Source organism: Dermacentor albipictus, chromosome 3 (assembly GCF_038994185.2).
Source record: "Dermacentor albipictus isolate Rhodes 1998 colony chromosome 3, USDA_Dalb.pri_finalv2, whole genome shotgun sequence".
Classification (NCBI taxonomy): domain Eukaryota; kingdom Metazoa; phylum Arthropoda; class Arachnida; order Ixodida; family Ixodidae; genus Dermacentor; species Dermacentor albipictus.
In genome coordinates this window covers 146,841,483-146,862,757 of record NC_091823.1, presented here as the reverse complement: position 1 = coordinate 146,862,757, position 21,275 = coordinate 146,841,483, and the positions used below count along the sequence as shown (strand labels likewise).

Sequence of the window (21,275 nt, the reverse complement as noted above, 5' to 3'; positions counted from 1 at the left end):
CCGTTGCGGTTGCCTGCCCCTCTCCACCGTTGCCGGTTACTTACTGCAGCATATTTTTTAGTGACTTCTCTGGTGGGCACCCATAAACCTAAGAGACGAAGAAGAGAGCAAACTGGAGATAGCCACCAGGAGGGACACTATGCATGTCTGCTCTAGAATACAGCACGTACGTAGAAAAAGAATAACGAGTGAAGAACAGGAGAAACAATTGGAAGAAGTATAAATATCGTAAAATGAAAGGGATAGGTGAGGATGTGAAGAATGCAAGCGTGAAGCATGCATGCTCGTTACCAACTCATCAGGCGTGGCTTACGTGCGGCAAATGATTTACATATGAGCACACTAATTGGAGCAAGATGGGAGGTTATAATAAGGATTCGATATTTGTCAGAATGAAAAAAAAATGACAGAATGGCTTTTCACGCTTAACCAATATATGCCTAGTGTCCTACATGTAGTACAGTTCTCCCGTTGGCAGTACCTCCTAACATTTCTTGTGTAAAAGCTTGCATTTGGCAGCCTTTATGTAGGAGGTCATAGCTCTTTTCTGTGCAAACTTTGGTAAGTATGTGCTAAATTGTTTCTACGTAATGGGCCTTTGCAACATCGTGAATATTGGGACTTCGTGAATGGCACCACCTCATGGTGAAAACGTTACCCATAAGAATTGAAATGTCATTGATTGATTGTTGCCGAGAACATGACTACATGTCCATATGGGACGAAATGTACGCGCGGCAGACTATCTATTCTCTGTAGTTACAATTTCGTGACTTGCAGCATTTCAACCAGCATTGACCTACATGCAGGACACTAGGCAGATTAGATGCGGTTTCGGGAACATATAGTAATGGGGTATCAAACATCCTACCGCAGATAAACTAAAGCAACCGTGATTTGTTTTCATCCTTTTAGGAGGGCAGGCAAACAAAAACCGCCTGCCCGCCAAAGGCTGAAGATAATTTTCAACCATTGACCCTTGTGATAAGGTACACTCAGCACTCTCCCTTATTCCGCCTGGATGTATGCCGCGGTAGTAACAGACAAGCAAAACAGTAATGAATAGGCCACGGGCATGAACAATTCGCCGGACAGCACTCTTATGGGTAAAGAAGTAGGCACAGCTTAGAATTGTGCGGCTACTTGTTTGTCACTGAAGCGCCAGTAAAATGTCAAAGTATGCAGAAAGTAGGCGCTACCATGACCTGAACATGTTCTCTGAGCACCTAGTCCTGCAACACGCTAATGCATCAAGATGCATCTCTGTCTGGAATAGATACATTCACAGTTTTTCGTAGACGAAGTGGTCACTTTTCTTGCACATGACGCCAACTGCTATGGCCGCCATTGTAATATATAGTTGGAATGTGCATGAAATGTGCTTTCAGGTGCTCTTTTTTGTGCGTGTTTTCTAAGCTACGGCAGTCTTAGTGAACTTTGTTGAAGTAATTTTAAAATAATGGGCACAAGGTTTTGGTTACCGAGTTGTGAGTCGGTTGTAATCGTCTCTCACTGCAAATGCCACAGTACTGCTGCAGGCACGTCTAACACACAGTGTGGGGAGCCCAAGCTCGTGGTAATAAGAGATTGGATAGAAAGTTACCTAAATGTCGTGGTCAGGAATCTACGCCTCTCAGAATCAACCAGTATAATCTAACAAGGATGGAGTTTTGAGGTGTAACCAAACCATTGCAACATACGGCGCCGTTATAAGAGCAAGAAGCAGTCTTATTCGATACTTGCATGCCTTTATGTGTGTGAATGCGTACTAGCACTACCGCGTAGAAAGGGATGACGTTGACCTGCTCACATTTGAAGAGCCCATTGAAGAGTCATTGCGTTCAGGGAGCCAACAATATTTGCTGAAAACACCAAATAGGTTGCCCCGATTGGACAAAATTGTGATCCTACACGACAGGCTAGCTATCTGTTGCCAGTGTCATCAGAAAACTACAGTGCGTTGTGAGAAATGTGACACCGCAGATAGAAATCAATAGCCTAAACCCTTGCACTCTGATAAGGAGAGTGCTTGACTAGTGGCCTACATGTTAGAAATGAGTCCCCGATAGTCTTTCAACAAAGTTCTTTAAGCAGAAATCACCCTCGAGCACTGGACGATTAACGCACGGCAGAGACACGCACCACGCTGGCACGAAGCACACTTTGTTGGCCTCGAGTGCCGCCAACTCATTTCGTGGTTTTGGCACGCAAAGCCCCGTGGTTTAGTTACTTCTAATTAGGTGTAGCCAATATATATTCTTTCAAAGGACGTTCTGAAACTTATTAATTGTACTATTGAGAAGATCAGTTTAACAGTGGCGCTCAACTGTTGCGCGTTTCGTAAGGTGAAGCCATAGCTCTTCATATCTTTCGTACCTCCCGAGCTTTTTCTTCCTTGGGAGCGCTCTACACTCACCATGGTTGAGTGGTCGCTTTGACATTGCGCTGCTAAGCACGAGGTTGCGGTTTCGAATTGTGGCGGCGGCGGCCATATTTCGATGTGAGCTAAATGCAACAATGCCCTTGTTTGGAGCATTGGCTGCACAGCGAAGAATCCCAGGCGGGCAAAATAAATTCGGAGTCCTCCAATACGACGTGTCTTGTAATCTTACCGGGATTTTGGCATGTAAAACTAGAGAATTAAACCTAACTTTACATACTTCTTCGACTTCTCAGGGATTTAGATGCTATGCTCTAATTTTATGAGCTCCTCCTGAATGGGCAATATTTACGTTCGAGAAGACACGTGTGTGCTCAACGATTTCGTTCATTTTAGACATTTATTCGTAATGGCACATCTAATTTTAAGATTGCATTTAGTAGTTTCAGTCTCGCAACCCCGTTCATTCATGTTTTTATGGAAAATTCCCTACAAATTTCGAACGTGTCTCTAGATAGGGCAGTTCTTCAGGATACCTCACTTCTCATTTCTCATGTTCCCTTAGAAACTACAGCATCCACTCACCACCGGCAAATCTCCTCTTCAACGCATCCAGTGATTTTCAACAAACCTTTTATAAGAACTCCCGACACTATATTGAATGCTGCTTACTACAAACACTAAAATATACCTGTTCCCAGTTCGGAAATTATATTGCCATTGGAGTAGTGGTTCCGGCATTTAAAAAAGTTGGCGTTCTATATGTGTCCATTCGAATAGGAAAATTGGAGTTAGCACTGCGTTACAGCTTCCTCTTAAGTGGCAGTTTTAGTCTGGGTCTCCTATCTGAGCTGATAAGAATGGAGAAATTGTTTTTGCTGGCAACCATTTTCTTGTATTAAGAAGAAGTATTTTAATGACTGGAAAATGTAGAGATGTCGGCCGGATAATGGAGCATCTGGCCTGCTACTCTACGTAATGGAAGGGGAAGAGGGGAAGAAAAAGGGTCACAATGAGGGATGATCATGGGAGGAACGAGGTGCAGGACACATTACACAACTGGTATCACAGGCGTGGTAAATTCGAACGAGAAAATTATAATCTATTCTCTACATAAGCAGCGCTGTCTGTCCCTTTCTCGCGTCATGTTATACTGCGTTGTTATTATTCAAGTTAAGGCCGTCAATGTTTTCATAAATTAAGTTATTGAATTTGAAGCAAAATTTATTATTTGCCCTTACTGGTCATTACTAAGTATTTTTAGACATTTGAAACGAATTGTATTTGTTACAAGTTCTTGTTAGACATATTGGTCATTTTGTAGTCGTTACTAGTCATTACAAGTCATTTCAGTCATTATTAGTCATTACTGCTCACTACTAAGCATTTTTAGTCATTTGTAGTCAATCGTGGTCCATTATAAGCCGTCGTTAAACATGTTCGTCATGTCATAGTCATCAGTAGGCATCACAGGTCACTGGAGTAATTATTAGTCATTACTCGGCATTACTAAGCATTTCTATTCATTTATAATCAATTGTATTCATTACAATTCATCGATAGACATATTGGTATTTTCGGAGCCTTTAATAGTCATTAATAATCATTAGGTCAACGTTGGTCATTACTAGTATTATTAACCTCTACCAATCTCTATTATGACGTAATCATTCACTAACTGTCATTCTCAATCGTTTTTAATTTTTTAATCTGTCTTTAAAGTCTCTTCGTATGGCGTGATGACGCTTCGGCGGACACTCCGGCGGTCAGGTCTGCTGACACAAACTTCACCACGAGTCTAGAAAATCTTTCGCCTTACGATGCTTGAAAGGAAACCAGATGGAAAAGGAGCTGGTGCTGACAAATTCAAACTGGAAGAAGGCCGAAGAGCAAATTCTTAAGTGCACAGCTGTACTACTATACGAGGTTGCCGTCAGGTTGATTAATGAACTATGACAATATGTAAGTGAGCTCTGTTGAAATCAGCGGAAAAAAAACGTTAGAAGACGTACGAATGCCAGACAATTGGCGACTAAGTAGAATTAATTCAAGGTATAAGGGGGAAAAATAGAGAATTTGCTCATATAGACGCTGACCCCTACATTGGTAATATAACGGTTAGCAATGCAGGCTATCAAATCGACGCTGCAAGCATGGGCAGATCATAATGACATATTGGGAGAACATCAGGATTGCTTCAGAGTCGGTAGGCGTCTGGATGACAAGTTATTTGTCCTTAATCAGTGTATTGAAATATCCTGAGTACAAAGGAGGCCGTTATGTGTGGTTATTTTAGACATTACAGGAGCATGTGACAACGTAGGCGGGGACATTTTGTGGGATATTCTGGAAGGGGAAAGCTTAGGTGACGATTATATACAGATTTTGAGATATTTACCTAGAAAATACAGATTCTGTTGAACGGGAGCGAGGAGAAAGTTGATATCAACAAGGGACTTAGGCAGGGGTGCGCTTTATCACCACTGCTATTTACGATGTACATGGTGTGGACGGAAAGGGCGCTAGAAGGAGGTAATACTAGGTTTCATCTTTTGTACAAAGAGGCGGGTACAGTAGTAGAACAGCAACTTCCAGGTTTGCTTTATGCGGGCAACATTGTGGTGATAGCTAAGAAGCAGGGTGATAGGCAGTGTTTGGCTAATATCTTTGGACAGCAAGGCGATAAGTTACGTCTTGAATTTAGCGTTCAGAAATGTGGTGTTGTGGTATTGAATAAAAACAACGAACATACAGTGACAATACAGGGCCAGGAAATACCTCACGATAAAGAATATAAATACGTTTTTATATGCATCAAAGATGGCAATAAATATATGGAAACACAGAAAAAATGCAATAACAGTTAAGGGGAAGGGAAATGCGGCCATACTGGAACACAGGGCTATGGGGATGCAATAGGTACGAGGTGCTCCGGAGTATGTGGAAAAGTGTAAGGGTTCCAGGACTTCTATTTCGAAACACGATTGCTTGCTTGAAGTCAGGGCTAAAATCTGGACTCGATGACAACGAAAGGAAAGTGGGACGCCTCGCATTTGGCGCTCACTGCAAGACTACAAATGAAGTTGTAAAAGTCAAACAGCGCGTCGTCTAGTGCTGTTTGAATTTTACTGTTACCATGGAACACCAATTCGCCCAATCCGCTGCCCTTCTACAAAGGAAGCTGCCCAGGTTGAAATCGGCTGTACAAGTTTTGAAGGGAGGGAAGCTCTAAGTAAAATTGATTGTTAAGAACGACTGAGGAATAAGGAAGTAAATGGGCTGGGAGAGTGTTCAGATATTTCTACAGGGAAAACATTGATTCAAAGTGGAGGAAAATAACTAGGAAGCTTGCCAGCAATTACTAGGCGGGTTTGGTGAGCAACAAAGAGCGTCAAGCGGAAACTCAGAGAGGCTACGACAATCTTATGGGGGGGCGGCAATGTAACATAAACTTGCTACGAGTAACTACATAAGAGCAAGAAATGAAATCGGGAAAGAAGCAATTCATGTCAGCTTAAAGGGGGACTCATTACTTATCAAATAGAGATAAAGTTGCCTTAGAACACGCACTTATAATCCGAAATACAAGGAAGAAGCATCTGCTTCCTGTGGTAGAGTTAGGGAAACAATGGAGCATCATTTATTAGAATGTGAAGATATCTGCCCAGCGGTCTATTTAGGCACCACTGGCCTCATTGAGGCCACTGGATTCAGCGAGAGCATGGGGAAAGCAAACATGTACCCAGTAGATTAGTACGAGTCTTTTGGAAGATTGGTCGAAGAAAAGTAGGGAAAGGACAAATAATTTCTTGGGGTTACCTTTTCTTTCGTTTTATTTAACATAAGTGGGATATTAAACTATATACTAAGAAGAGCTTGGGGGTGCAACCTACGGCCACCATTGTAAAGGGGACGCTCAAAGGCTGTATCCTGCTTGAATAGCCGGCGGACCACTCACGTGGTGATGCTTGTACAAGATTGGCGATTGGCGTACCGGCGGACCATATATACTGAAAACCACTCGATGGTGTTCGGGCTCTATATGTTTGGGGCTGCGTATCGAGGAATGGAAAACGTGGTGCCGTTGCCCCGACCAAGCGTTCCGGACTCGCGGTGCTACAAACCATCGGCTCTGCCGACATAGGGTCCCCCGGTGTGTTACTGTTCCACCTTGCATTTCTATGCGTAATTTCTTGTAAGAAATTGTAAATACAAGTTTCATCTGTCTGCTTCTATCCACCTTAGGTTTCCAGTCAACCTATCACCGCTTTACTTAGAGGCAGTATTCTTCACTTGCGGATACCGTCTCTGGCGGTCCGTCTCGGACGCCCAAGTAGAAAAAGAGTACTATATATTTGAGATGGAGGAAGAAGTTGTTCCCTTACTGAAGTGTAACCAACAAACTTTCTAACCTAAAATAGGCCAATTGAGCTTTCTTCAATATCGAGGTAGAATGTGGTATTGTTTCGTTAGGAAACGACAATGCTTGCAGTTAACTCTGCATTTGTCGTTGTTGCCACTACTAGAACGTAGATGTTTGAACTGTTGGATAATACAGATGCCTCTACTGAAGGCGGGGGTTTACATAATGTATTTTTTTCTTCTTCTTGTCGCAGTTAAGACTTCAGCCACGGGAACAACGTAACCTCGATTCACTGATGTGCAACACCATGAAGCGGATCTCTTTGCTGAGCAGCTTTTGCCTGAGTGACTCAGATTTAACTAATACAACGATCACGGCTGCGGTGTTCTCAGCTGTCACTCATCTGTTGCGGTCGCGACTCACTGAACTCTCTCTGGAACACATGCGACTGACCAATCTTTGCAAGGAAGCGTGTGCTCCGCTGTATGCTTTCATGACGGCACTTTCGGAGACAAGTGCACTCAAGTGGCTCAGAGTCTTCAATACGCTCTTCCCAAACGAGGTAACTTGCGCGCGTGCGTGCCTCTGTATGTGTGCCTGTGTGTGTGCGTGTGCGCTAAGAAATGTGACGCAGTTGATTAGTGATAGGGTAGCCCTGAAGTGAGTGCAGTTTTTAAATCTCTGCAAGCGGAAGAATAGAGCTGCACAGAAATACTTCTTAAGCACCCTCTTTTATCCCTGCGATACGTGCTGTTATTAAATGTGAAAATAATAAAATAAGCTCTTGCGTTTGATTTCCCACAGTCACAGAGTGCGCCTCAGTTGAGGGCTCCGGAATATTTTCGACATTTTGTGCGATAATTTTTTTGCAGCAAAGCTGTATTGGCCACCTCACAATGGGTCTGTCGTGTTCGCAGGCAAAAAACACGGGAGGCGCGCGCCACTGGGGTTCTTGCAGCACCAACAGATGGCGCTCGCCTCCGTGGCAGTGACGGCGCCGGTCGTGCGGGGTAAATATAGAAGAAACAGAAGTATCGCCTTCGAGCATAGCGTTCGCCGCCCGCGTTTCCCAGTAAAGATTGCGGCTGTATTCTTTGCAATCGCCGGGATGCGGCAAGTGTAGCATACGAAGAAGGGAGCGATGTAACTACACCTTCATGCTTAAAAGAACCCGCCTAGGAATTGATTTGTGTTGGGACGGTGCCACGGGCAAGGCCGCGTATAGTGAGTACTTCCGATGTCCAGCGTGCATACGAAGCGCGGTGAAAGTGCGGCTGAGTGCATTTCTAATCAGTCTGGTCTACTCTTTGTTGGTGCACGAAGTAGCGGCGCAAGCCAAGTCGTGAGCCGTTGAACCGTTACAGCCTAACAATTAGGTAACGTGCATGTGAATGTCGCTGTGTGACTAATATGAGACTACGTCTCAATGGGTAGTCGTTCTAGTTATTCACAGCTCCACTGTCGAACCACCTTAACAGCGTGGATTAGAAACATTTTTTTTTTCTTAGTGTATCAAATGTCCCTATACGAGGGGATTTATATTCCTTCCGCGTGCACACGTGGGCATACAGTCGGGGATGAAACCAGACCGCGGACGAAGGAAAACGTTACGGCCTGTGATCCCAACGCTTTTCAGGAAAATTTACAGACACCACGCCAGATGGTCATAAATTTATGCAGTGCACCCTACCACATCGGTGAAGATATGATTGCGGTGTGCGCAGGTAGTGTACTAATTTATGATCAATTTTCGGTCGATGTGTAACTTCTTCGGTAAAGACCGAGAAAGCTAGCAAACTTCAGAAAGTCCTCCTTCTTGTAACGCTTGTAACTAATTCGCCGGGTGTCGCACTAAACAAGTTGGAAAGCGCTAACTTTTTCTCCTTTCAATAAAGTCAAAGGAATCCTAAAACACCTTGTCATAACTAGACACCGGTTCCTCAGACACTAAATATCGCTGTTTTTGGTCGCCTTTAACTGGCAGTATAGTTGCTACTTACGCATTTGTAGGCGCCAAAAACCGATAATTAGCCGTGTATAGGCTAAAATAACTTCTCCTGTCCATCTGAGCATAACTTATGATTTTGCGAGAAATAAAACCCATTAAATGCATGTTTCGTGAAATTCATTTTATTTTCTCAATACAATAAAAGAAGGCTGCACGATTTATCTTAAATATAGTGTGCCCAGACATACAACCGCGGGAGAAGTTGTGAAAGCAGTCACAAACACGCACCACCTCAAGATCTTCGTGTTTCAAGTTGTGCCTATTTTTGCTTGGTATCGGTTTGTGAGGGCAAACAACACTCAACATCCACCGAAGTTACCGGCACATACTTCTCGTTCGGTACGTTTGATGATCTATTGCCCTATGGAATTGCAACATGTTCGCTGGTCAAAACCTGCAACAGTTCTTTCAATACCTAACAGCTGATACTTTTGTACCACGTAGTTTGAAGCTTCTAAATAGCTTGAACAACAGCAGGTTCATTAGGGATGGCAACGAACCTTTTCTTAAACTTCCATGTTAGCCCCATACTCGTGGTCAGAGTCGCAACTAGGCATTCAAGTTTGCAGATGACGTCAGCTGAACATATCAATTCAGCCCACAAGTAGGTTAAGACACCTCCGAGTGTATCTTCGCGTATAGCAGTTTCAGCCCTTCTCACAGAAGCGCACTAGCCAGCCGCAAATCTGTTAATAAGAGCCTTAACGCCGGCAAAGCATTCGCGGTAACAATCGGCTGCCTTCAGTCCAGTTCCACAGTGAGTTATAACATTCTATACAAGGCAAGGCTAGCACAAAACTCTTAGACATTTGTAGGCCCTGAAAATCGAATGTAGGCAGTAACATCGAACTAGTCATTCAAATACCCAATAAAGACGCCAATAAAATGTTTGTAGCCGTAGTAAATGTTTATATGCTAAATAGGCGCGATAAGGAGGTAAGAAATAAGTAAGCATTCTGCCTGAAGTTCTGGTTCCCAGTTATAAGTGGTCAAAAGGAATAACAGCTCTAGGAAAACAGGATCAGCTACACGATCGGAGATCCTTGTTCCAAAAGTGCGTTCAGTTTGCGTTCCATTCACCTCACGCGATTGGCCTAGGCCGCGCTGTGTCGGCGGCTAACGACTCGGCGCAGCCTATATGCGTGAGCTGAAACTGAACGCGCGTTTCGAAGAACGATCTCCGATCGCACCCCAGGTCAACACATTCTAAGGCCCTGTTCACACTTAGGGATTTTCAGGTGCTGATCTGGTCGGCGACAGGAAAACATGCTTTGCGCCGCGCAAAAAGTTCGTCTTACCATTCGGTGCGGGAACGATTTCTGTCCCCGAAAAAAAAAAACGCTGCGCTTGTTTCAAGCCATGGAACACAATACGCATCTTTTTTTTTCGGACAGTGAACAGTATTAGTTTAGTGGGGCGCATTTCTACGGGGTCGATCACGGCGCGTTTTGTGGCTTAACACGTTCTATAATGCCTAGTAAAATTTCTGCTAGCTGTTTAAGGTTCATCCTGGTGACTCAGGGATACATCTGTCTCCATAATCTTCAGCGCCCATTTCCTCGTGCTGCGTAATTTTGCCTTGCTTGCTCATGTTTCCCGTTTCCCGAAGCGGGTGGGGTTTGTATAATTTTTCTGCGAGCCTGTGACCGCATGCGCCTAAGTAACATAGGGTCTACGTTTGTTGTTTGTACAGTGTATCTAATCTTTTTCCGTTACTTGTGCAGATAAGCGAAATACTTTTGCACTAGCCGTGAATTCGTAACTGACCTGCGAGAAGAGAGTAGCGAACTTCAGTCCATGCACAGCCCCTCTCTTGAGAGCTAGTGAATCGCGACAGACATTTCTTCACGCACGACAACTTTGTCGGGAACGTGGCCATTTCGTCATCGATAAGATACCGCCAACTCGCGTGATGGAAAGCTCTCCAGTTTGAACGCGCTTGCATGGGCAACGTCTTTGGAGGTAAGTAACAAGAATAGTAGACCATCTTAATCTCTTACTTACGTGTCTCTTAGTGGCACTCGCACCTCGGCGTTGGTGTTCTTTTGGTTAAGCGGGTGAACGTCTTTCGCTGGCACGATAAGCGGGCGAGGAGGAAGCGCAGCGCGCGTCACCTGGCGAGGCGTAACCCCTCAGCGAACGGCGCACGAAGCGCACATTACAGTGCTTACGTCACAGCTTGTAAAGAGCGCGCGCGCGCAGCTGTTGCGAGCAAGCAGTTGAGCGCCGCGAGAGAGGAGAGTGACGTCACATCCACTATGCTAGGCAGATGTTCAGTCTGTGCGAGGCAACACTTTTCCGTTAATTAGCCGGTTAAATATCAGGCCACCTTCTTGTGTGTGACTTCATCAGTGACGCCATTACGTCCGCTTTCTACTTTCGTGTTTCCAGGAATTTCGCCAAAGTCGTGCTCACGTGGTGGGTCTCTAAATTCTACGATTCTGTGCTATGGTGAGCGGTAATCAGTAATTTCTAATTCTATAAATTCCAGACACTTCGGTAACTCAACTTGTAACTAAACTTGTGTTCTGATATCAAACCTACAATGAAACCCGCAAATATTGTACTGCCTTATTTTATTGCTTCTTTCTTGATTTTATATTTAATTTAGTCTCCGGTCGTCTCAGGAGGTGAACCGGAACCTCTGCGCAAGAACTAAGAGTTTCGCTCGATGCTCGTACCACTAAAAAGCTTAAGAGGAACCAAAATAACTGATAGAATTAAACAACGTCTACTGCAAGACACATTTGCAGCAGATAAGACGCGCACGAAAGACACATGCGTGACGACAAAGCTTGCAAATACTAACTAAAAGCACATGCGAATTAGTCCAAGAAGCAGTGTTCTTTGAAACCCACATAGCCGATGGCGTTAAATGTCGAGAAGGCGGAATAATGCAGGGTCGTAACCATGAGTAAACAAGGAAATTCAATCTGAATGAATTACAGAGATTGAATTTGAGACTCGATTTTGTAATCTTGAGATTACGAGATCGAATGCGCGTCAGGTCATTGTTGTTGGACAATAAAACCGAGGCACGGTTCTGTACGTAATATTATTTGTGGACTGAACATTTATTCATCTAAAAGTAATGTACAGCACGAAGGACAAGGACTGCGAGAGACGACATACACGGCGGTGCTTCCAACAATATTTTGTTGCGTTACCCCATCGTGTGTACATGTACTAGAGGCAGCATGCGCAAAAAATAAAAGGCCGTCATAAGGGGTGTTTTAACAGCAATTGACTGTACTAAAAGCATGGTCCCTTGAAAAAAAAACCATTGCGGTTTCTATCTGTTTAGATACGTGACTTCACTAGGGGTCAGCGCCATAGAGGGAGCACTAACGCAGATACTACCGAGTTCTCTAAAGATATTGACACTTGTACTTGTTTGACATTATCGGGCGACGCATTTCCCCGCCTAACAATTGTTATCGCACACCGCAGGATGCCTCTGCATGTATCGGAAGTTTCTGGAATGTTATCAATGCTTCCATCCGATGTCTGTGACCGAACTTTGTGAAATCTGAGCGCATGTGTGCGCGACGCGAATGATGTAGAACTTTGTGGAAGGCACGCGGGTCTCAGCGATTACTTTGGAACGTTCAACGACTGATGTGTAAAAGCCGACGCACTTGACCCGCTGATCAGATTTTCAACGATCGCCGCTGTCGCCGTTTGAGTGTAGCCTGTTTTTGAGGGCACAAGTTCACCCAATAAAACGCTACTTTCGTTTTTCTCAGTTTGGCTGCTTTCTTCACCGCCACTACCACGTGACATCTGGTGGAGGTGCTTGTGCGTTCATGTACCGAATGCCCCCGCAAAGCCGCGATCCAAGCCCGAAGCCCGAAGACAACACCAAGATCGCCCAAGACCAGCGTGCAAGCCGCAGACTGCAAGGAGTACCCCCAAAGCACGGACAAATACCTGAGACGACAAAGATCGTGCCCAAAACAACCCCAATGGCTGCCCCAGCGCCCCTCGTTATCCTGCAACAACCTCGGGACCCACCGACCTTCCGTGGAGCAGCTACTGAAGACTCGGAATCCTAGCTGGACGCCTACGAGCAAATCACGACTTTCAACAACTGGGACTCCAACGACAAGCTGCGGCATGTATTCTTCGCCTTAGAAGACTCCGCCAGAACATGGTTTCAGAACCGGGAGTCGACCATGAAAATGTGGGACCTGTTCCGTAGTGGCTTCCTGGGCTCCTTTACGAGCGTCGTGCGCAAGGAAAGGGCCAAAGCTATGCTGGACGCCCGAGTGCAGCTACCTAATGAGAACGTTGCCATCTTTACGGAAGAAATGAGCCATCTGTTCCGCCACACCAACCCGGATATGCCCTAGGAGAAGAAAGTCCACCTACTCATGCGTGGTGTGAAGGAAGAACTTTTCGGCGCAATGATACGAAGTCCACCGAAGACCATAAAATAGTTCATTCGCGAGGCCACCAGCATCGAGAAGACACTGGCAATGCGGAACCGGCAATTCGACTGCCGTACGAACTCTACCAACTACGCAGGAATTGAATCACTGGCTACGAACAATCTGCGCGAGACCATCAGCGCCATTGTGCGCTAAGAACTGCGCAAGGTCTTGCCTTAGTAGCAGCCTCAGGTGGCCTCGAGCACCGACATCGTGAAAGAACAGGTGCAGTGATCACTTGGAGTTCCTGAGCTGCAACCACAATTACCGCAGCCCCAGCCAGAAGTGATGACATACGCCGCCGTCACACGCCGCCAAGGTATTCCTTCGCGACCGCGCCAGGGCCCTGCAACGTCAACATTCCGTCGTTGGCCGCCGCCACCGCCACGATGCCCACCCGTCGCCCAGTGCACCTACGAGAGGAAGACGGACATTTTGCGAGCCCCCCCCCCCCCCCCACTTTCAGCTCAGCTATCACGGCGAAAAAGCCAGCCGTGTGTACCACCGATGCCCATCTCGGGAGATGGGACTGCGACGTTTCGCCGTTAACGCACCGCGACCACAGATTGGCGAACGACTTCGCGATATCACCGACTACCTCGCCACTACTCAGTGGAGGAGTGACACTCAGTGACCGGGACGATGACAGTCCCGTTCGCCGTCACCCGGCGCTACTTGTCGCCTAGCGCAGCCCGGAGCCTAGCCCAGCCCGGGGCCGTTCTGCGCGCCCATATCCGGAAAACTAAGAGCAGCAACCGATGGAGGTGCGGTTGCTGCTCATCGAACTGACGAAGATCCTGCGCAGAAGAAACTAACTCGACAAAACAACGACACGCCGCCGTCCCGATGAAGTCTGGAAGCAAAGAATACGCCGACGAAAGACGAACTGATGACGCCACGTAGCAGCCACTGGTCAAAGAGACGCAGCCGTGATCCGACGCCAAGACCTAACTGTAACGCAAGACAAAGAACCACAGACCTCGACCTGCTTCTCGATGGCCACGCAGTCACCACCTTAGTAGACGCAGGCGCTAATTACTCCGTCATGAGTAGACCCATCACTGCCCAGCTGAAGAAAGTTAAGACTGCATGAGGAGGCCCTCAAATTCGGACCGCTGGAGGACACCTCATCACGCCGACTGGAATACGCACGGCAAGAATTACCGTTCATGACCGGACTTACCCTACCACCTTCGTCATCCTCCAACAGTGTTCAGGAGACGTCATTCCAGATATAGACTTCCTGAACCATCACGGTACAATCATCGACCTGAAGTCGAAGTCAGTAACGCTGTCCGAAGATCGACCGATACCGCTGGAGAGCTCTCGCAGCCACCACGCCTTAAGCGTGCTTGAAAGTCAACTCAGTATACGGCCCCGCTCTAGCATCGTCATTTCCGTCGGCACCAAAACACCTGCCGACGTAGAAGGCGTCATTGAGGGTGACCAACGTCTATTGCTAGACCGTGAAGTTTGCGCCGCAAGAGGGATCGCTCGACTGCACGGAGGAAAAACTAAAGTGTTGCTGACAAACTTCAGCCAGGAGTTCAAACACATCAACAAGGGCACTACGATCGCGTACATCGAGGAAATTCTGGAAGCCAGTAATCAGTTCGTCCTATCGGATTCTGCCGCGTCTACCCTGACGACCATAGTTCCCGAACCAGACTTCGACATAAATCTAATTCTCCCCATGATTAAGCAGCAACAGCCCAGAAGTCTCCTCCGACGATACAAAGGCTACTTTTCGACGTCATCGGTGATTCGACAACCAGTCGCAAAGCTTCGCATAATTACCGAAGAGTGCGCTCGACCACTCCGCCAGAGCCCTTACCGAGTTTCGACGTGAGAATGTGAAGCTATAAGAGAACAAGTCGACGAAATGCAGCGCGATGACACCATACATCCGCGGAAAAGCCCGTGGGCATCTCCTGTAGTCTTGGTGAAGAAAAAGGACGGAACCCTACGTTTCTGAGTCTATTATCGTCGACTTGAAAAGATCACGAAGGACCTATACCCTTTTCCACGGATAGACGACGCATTAGATCGACTCTGCAACGCAAAATATTTCTCGTCAATGGATCTCAAGTCGGCCTACTGGCAAATAGAAGTCGACGAGAGAGATCGCGAAAAGACTGCCTTCATCACGCCAGATGCCTCTAGAGCTCAAAGTCATGCCATTCGAACTTTCCTCGGCGCCTGCAACGTTCCAGTGCGTCACCGACACGGTGTTAGCAGGATTTAAGTAGCAGACCTGTCTTGTTTACTAGGTTGACGTCGTTGTCTTCGCCGGAAATTTCGGCGATCACCTTAGGCGGCTTGCGACAGTACTAGAGGCCATCAAATCATCAGGGCTCACGCTGAAGCGAGAGAAGTGCCGCTTCGCTTACGATGAGCTTCTGTTCCTAGGAAACGTCATCAGCAAGTCTGGAGTCCGCCATGACCCGCAGAAGACTGCTGCCATTGCGATGTTCCCACAGGCCATGGACAAGAAGGCAGTGCGTCGATTCCTTGGCATGCATGCCTAGTACAGGTGGTTTGTCAAGGACTTTTCACGCGTAGCTGAGGCGATGACACACCTAACTAAATGTGATGTCGCCTTCAAGTCGGAAACGCCGCAGGCCGACGCACTTGAAGAACTCAAACGACGCTTGCAGTCACCCCCAGTACTTCCGCACTTCGACGAGGACGCCGATACCGAAGTCCACACAGACGCCAGTAGCATAGGACTCGGTGCCATCCTAGTCCAGAGAAAAAAACGTACTTGTACGCGTGATAGCTTACGCTAGCTGGACGTTGTCAAAAGCGGAAGGCAATTATTCTACAACCAAAAGGGAAATCTCACCATTGTTTGGGCTACAGCGAAATTTCGCCCTTACCTCTATGGCAGGCCATTCAAAGTCGTCAGCGACCATCACGCCTTGTGTTCGCTAGGAAATTTAAACGCACCTTCAGGACGGCTGGAGCAGTGGAGCCTAAGACTGCAAGAATAGGATATTACTGTAACCTGCAAGTCCGGACGAAAAGTCTGATGCCGATTGCCTTTCACGCGGCCCCATTGACTCCCCGCCGCAGAATGACGAGGATGACGACGCCTTTCTCGGAATAATAGGCACAGAAGACTTCACTAAACAGCAACGAGCAGACCCGGAGCTAAAAGGCCTCGTCGAGTATTTGGAAGGGAACGCGACGTAGTACCTAGGGCATTGAAGCGCGGATTGTCTTCGTTCACATTACAAAACAACCGGCTCGTAAAGAACTTCTCACCAGTTTGCGCCAGCTACCTTCTTGCTGTTCCGTCAGCGCTGCGTCCAGAAGTACTGTGTGCCCTACATGACGAGCCAACTGCTGGGCACCTCGGATTCTCCCGAACGCTGTCGAGGATACAGGAAAGGTACTACTGGCGTCGTCTGACCGCCGACGTCGCCCGTTACGTCAAGACATGCCGAGACTGTCAGCGACGCAAGACACCACCGATAAGACCAGCAGGATTAGTACAGGGGATCAAACCTCCTTGTCCACCATTTCAGCAGATCGGGATGGATTTGCTGGGACCGTATCCGGCAGCAACATCCGGAAATAAGTTAATCATCGTGGCGACGGACTATATCACCCGCTTCGCTGAAACTGAAGCTCCACCGAAAGGCAGCGCAGCCGAAGTGGCGAAATTTTTTTTCGTCCAGAACATTCTGCAGTGACATGGCGCCCCAGAAAGCCTCATCATCGACAGAGCAACAGCGTTTACAGCAGAACTCACCCATGCCATTCTGCAGTACAGCCATACAAGCCACAGGAGGACAATTGCCTACGAGCCACAGACGAGTAGTCCTATGGAGCGCCTGAAAAAGAGCCACGCCGACATGCTGGCAATGTACGTCGACGTCGAACACAAGACCTGGGATGCGGTCCTGCCGTACCTAACATTCGCTTACAACACGGCGGTGCAGGAAACAACATAGATCACGCCGTTTAAGCTGGTTTATGGTAGGAACCCGATGATGATGCTCGACGCCATGCTGCCGCACATCACTGATGAAGAGAATCTTGGCGTCGATACCTATCTCCAGCGTGCCGAAGAAGCTCGACAGCTCGCACGCCTACGAATCAAGAACCAGCAGCGTACTGGCCGCCGACATTACAACCTCCGACGACGCTTCCTCGAGTACGAGCCCGGCGACCGTGTTTGGGGTTGGATCCCGATACGCCGGCGAGGACTGAGTGAGAAACTATTGCTACGCTATTTCGGACTCTACAAGGTGATTCGACGTATTGGCGCACTGGACTATGAGGTCATATCAGATGACATTTCGCCTTCACAGCAGCGCCGCGCGCGATCTGAAGGGGTCCACGTGGTGGATCATAAACCATTTTACGGACGCTGAGGAACTTCCTTATTTTGTTGTTCTTTTTGCTACGACTGTTTTTCTTTATCACTTTCATTTGCAGCATCGGGTCGATGCTTTTTAAGAGAGGGACATTGACACGTGTGCTTGTCTTCATCCGGTGACATGTTTCACCGCCTAATAAATGTTATCGCGAAGCGCAGGAAGCGCCTACACGCATCTGAAGTTTCTGGAATGTTATCAATGCTTACATCCCCTGTCTGTGACCGAACCTTGTGTAATCTGAGCGCTTGTGTGCACGACGCGAACAGTGTAGAACTTTGTGGGAGGCACCCGGGTCCCATCGATTACTCTGAAACATTCGACGAGTGATGTATCAAAGCCGACGCGCTTGAACCACTGATCAGATTTTCGACGATCGCCATCTGTGTTCGCCGCTGTCGCCGTTCTTTGAGTGTTGCCTGTTCTTGAGGGCACAAGCTCGCCCAACAAAACGCTAGTTTCAACTTTCTTAGTTTGGCTGCTTTCTTCACCGTCAATACCACGTGACAATATCAGCTTACGCAATTTTCCGGGTGAGCTATGAGCTGTGTCTCGCTAAAACTTCAGTATCTTCAAAGAGTGGCACGCAGCCACAGTCCCGTCAGTGGATGCCCAAGTGACCTTGTACAGTGCTGTGGACGTTGTTACAGTGCTTGAGCATGAGGTAGCGGGATCGAATCCTGGTCACGGCGGCCGCAATTTGATGGGGGCGAAATGCGAAAAAGCCTGTACTTAGATTTAGGTGCACGTTAAAGAACCCCAGGTGGTCGAAATTTCCAGAGTCCTCCACTACGGCTTGCCTCATGATCAGAAAGGCGTTTTTGCACGTAAAACCCCGTAATTTATTTTTTTTGTTACAGTGCTCTCTTAGACGATCGTTTGAGCACCTAACAGTCTCTCCAGCATATTTAATGCCGCAAGACAGGGAAATTCGGTAGACTACATTTGTTGTGCACTTCACAAAACGTTTTCTGTGCCCGAAAGAGCAACAACTCTGATGTGATTTAGGCGTGCTTACACGCTTACAGCGCCTTGCCAACTTTTCGGGGCTGATAAAACGACTGGTTCTTGCACCCTGCCCAATTTTCTTTAGCCTATGGGAGACATCATGCACATACGGTGGCACTGCAAACCTGCGTCTTTCAGCCAGCTGGTTCCTTGACTAAGCGGGCTCATAACGTTTTGTGCGCCTCAGAAGGTGTTCCGCTATGGCTGAAATTAAGGCCGAAGGGTAGCCAGCCCAAGAAAGGCGATCAACCTGTGCAGCAAGACTATGTTACATCTCATGTGGGCAAGATTTCTTGAGGCTGTTAACGAGAGAGAACTTTATAATACCTCGTTTAACGAGCTTTGAGTGTGCTAAGTTGAAGAGCAAGAGTGGCTTCTTACTTCTTGGTTCGAAGCACCAGCGCACATGTTTGTTAGCAAGGCACAGCCTGAGATCTAGCAAGCGCAACGAGTCATCAATGTGGACCTCATGCGTAAGTTCTAGAGACTCCAGCTCTTTCTTGAAGACATCCAAGACTTCAAAACAGCAGGCTCAAAAGCGTGATCAGTACATTCAATAAATATCGGGTAGTCGTCCAGAAACCTGCACACTTCGACAACAGGGGACGCGGCTAGTTGACCATGAATATTGCGATCGTGATTAGCTAGATAAATATCGCTTAGTACCGGCGCTACGCATGATCCTATACAAACACTGTTCCTTTGTATGTAATTTTGTTCATTCCTAGAGGCGTAAGTTGATTTCAAGTAGAAGTTTAGCCATTCAAGAAAGCCGCTAATAGAAACACCTGCAGCATTCTGTAAGCCAACTGATCCAAAGTCATCAATGTATTCTTCAACAACCAGTAGCATTTTGTGACGTGGAAGTGAATGGTACAGATGTTTAATGTCGATCGAGAACAGAGTCCCTTTTCATTCTCTCCTAAACTAATACCTTCAACAGAATCTCTAACAAGAAAAGGATCGTCAATGAATATAAGGTTTAGTTTATCTGGCAAAAACAAGCCAACAGCTTTCTGCTAAGTCGCCGTATTAGTTACGGTAACCCGCAGAGGGCAGTAATTCTGATGCGTCTTAGCTGAAAAGAAAATATCTAAGCTTGGCTTTTTAGTTTTTTCTATTACTTTTGCTAGCTTTCCCTGCAAATCCCTTTTGCTAAGGGATTTGCATAGTTTTCTTGCTTTTAATTTCACGTTTGCACGGGAAATTCTGTCATCACTTTTAAAAACTAAATCAACGGCAAGGGTGGCCTTCGCATTGAAGTCACCCAGCGGCAGGACAACGAAACCACCATCTTTATCAGAGGGTAAAAGTGATAACGAGTTCGCTTTCAGAAACGATGAAACACATGCGATCGGGAGTACCTTTGTGGAAGGCTTGCAACGCGTTAAAACATCCACACCGCCTGCAACACACCTTTCAGATTTGATGTCCGGGGCATGTCCAGCGACATTTCTTCTTTAGAACCTGCTTTTGAAAATTTTCACATAATACGTATGACGGGTAAGTTGGTCAGATAACGTAACTGTAACTAAACAGTCGTTCACTTTATATACCTGAGTTGACTGCATCCAAAACCTTGTAGCAAATCAGGTACTCACCTGACCTGAACTAGTATTTGTGGTGAGAAAACAAGTGGTGGCATTTTCGTAAGTTCGGTTTCGCTCACTGTAAACGCAGGTTTCTTGTGCCTTATTGGCGACTTTTCTATCCGTGAAAATTTTCCACGCTCCATTTTTTCCAAAATATAGACGTCGCGGCAACGTTTCGTGCTTGCCTGTATGCAACGTCACTTGCATACCGTCAAGTGGTCAGTGAGACTAAATGCCCCACTGGAAAGCGAATTACCTTTGATGTTCCTCAATTCGGAAGCACACATCATGAGTTGCAAGCGCTAACAATTAGTTCCCTTTCATATTGATGACGTGCTTACACACAGAACATATTCTGAACTTTTCTAAGATGCCTTACAAGCAGAATTTCACCAGGTTCACAGGCATCTAGATTTTAATCGAATGGCCACATTCATTTACCTGAAATCATTGACTACATATTTTAGAAGAATATCGACGTAGTTCACTATGCTACTTTGCTATCCTTCCGTATATTGGTCAGCTAATGTGTTTTAATCCTTCATTTTTTTCCTTTCCGTGTTTCCTCCACTTCACATTCCTTCTTTCCCGTAAAATCATTCATATTCAACCTTTCTGCTCATTTCCCGCGAATATGTTTTCCATCTACTGTATCATTGCCCCGTCTCTTTCGTATTACTAGCACAAACGCGGGACGTATGCAATGAAACCCAGCCAATTTTTGGTGGTGGTTTAGATTATGTTTAATAACGCTTCGGTTTCTGCTCTATCAAACTTTGAAATGTGCCCTTCTTTACCATCTCTCAAATGACTTTGGCAACTGTTAAGCGAAGGCTTCTACAACTGACTTACGATTACCCCTTATTTCGAATTCACTACCGTCCGCGAAGGCGTCTTCTTTCCTCATTGACAGCCGATTGGTTACTTGGAAGGTTCTCAGCTGCACGCTTTGCCGAACTTTGCTAAATATTGGTCTTTGTTGCGAATAACAGATTTGTCGTATTTAGAATCACCCCCCTACTTCGTTTACCAACTTCAATCCTAACGCTTTATGCGACGCCTCTTGTTCTTTTTTTTCTCCTTATATTTTTTTGTTCGCGTTATCTTTT

The 21,275-nt window shown here is 46.4% G+C and overlaps 1 protein-coding gene across 5 annotated transcripts in view; it reads left to right on the top strand.

The window, feature by feature from the left end:
* The window catches only part of LOC139057613 (NLR family CARD domain-containing protein 3-like), a 129,506-nt gene that overhangs the window by 40,257 nt on the left and 67,974 nt on the right, over positions 1–21,275 (top strand). For 4 of the 5 annotated variants that reach the window (XR_011512939.1, XM_070536149.1, XM_070536150.1 and 1 more), the window contains exon 3: positions 6,997–7,305. The exons of the other annotated variant lie outside the window; for it this stretch is intronic. Coding sequence is in view for 3 of the 4 variants with exons in the window: in XM_070536149.1 (XP_070392250.1) it covers positions 6,997–7,305 (309 nt within the window). In the remaining variant the exon portion in view is untranslated. The remainder of the gene's footprint in view (positions 1–6,996; positions 7,306–21,275) is intronic. 5 annotated transcript variants of the gene reach the window in all.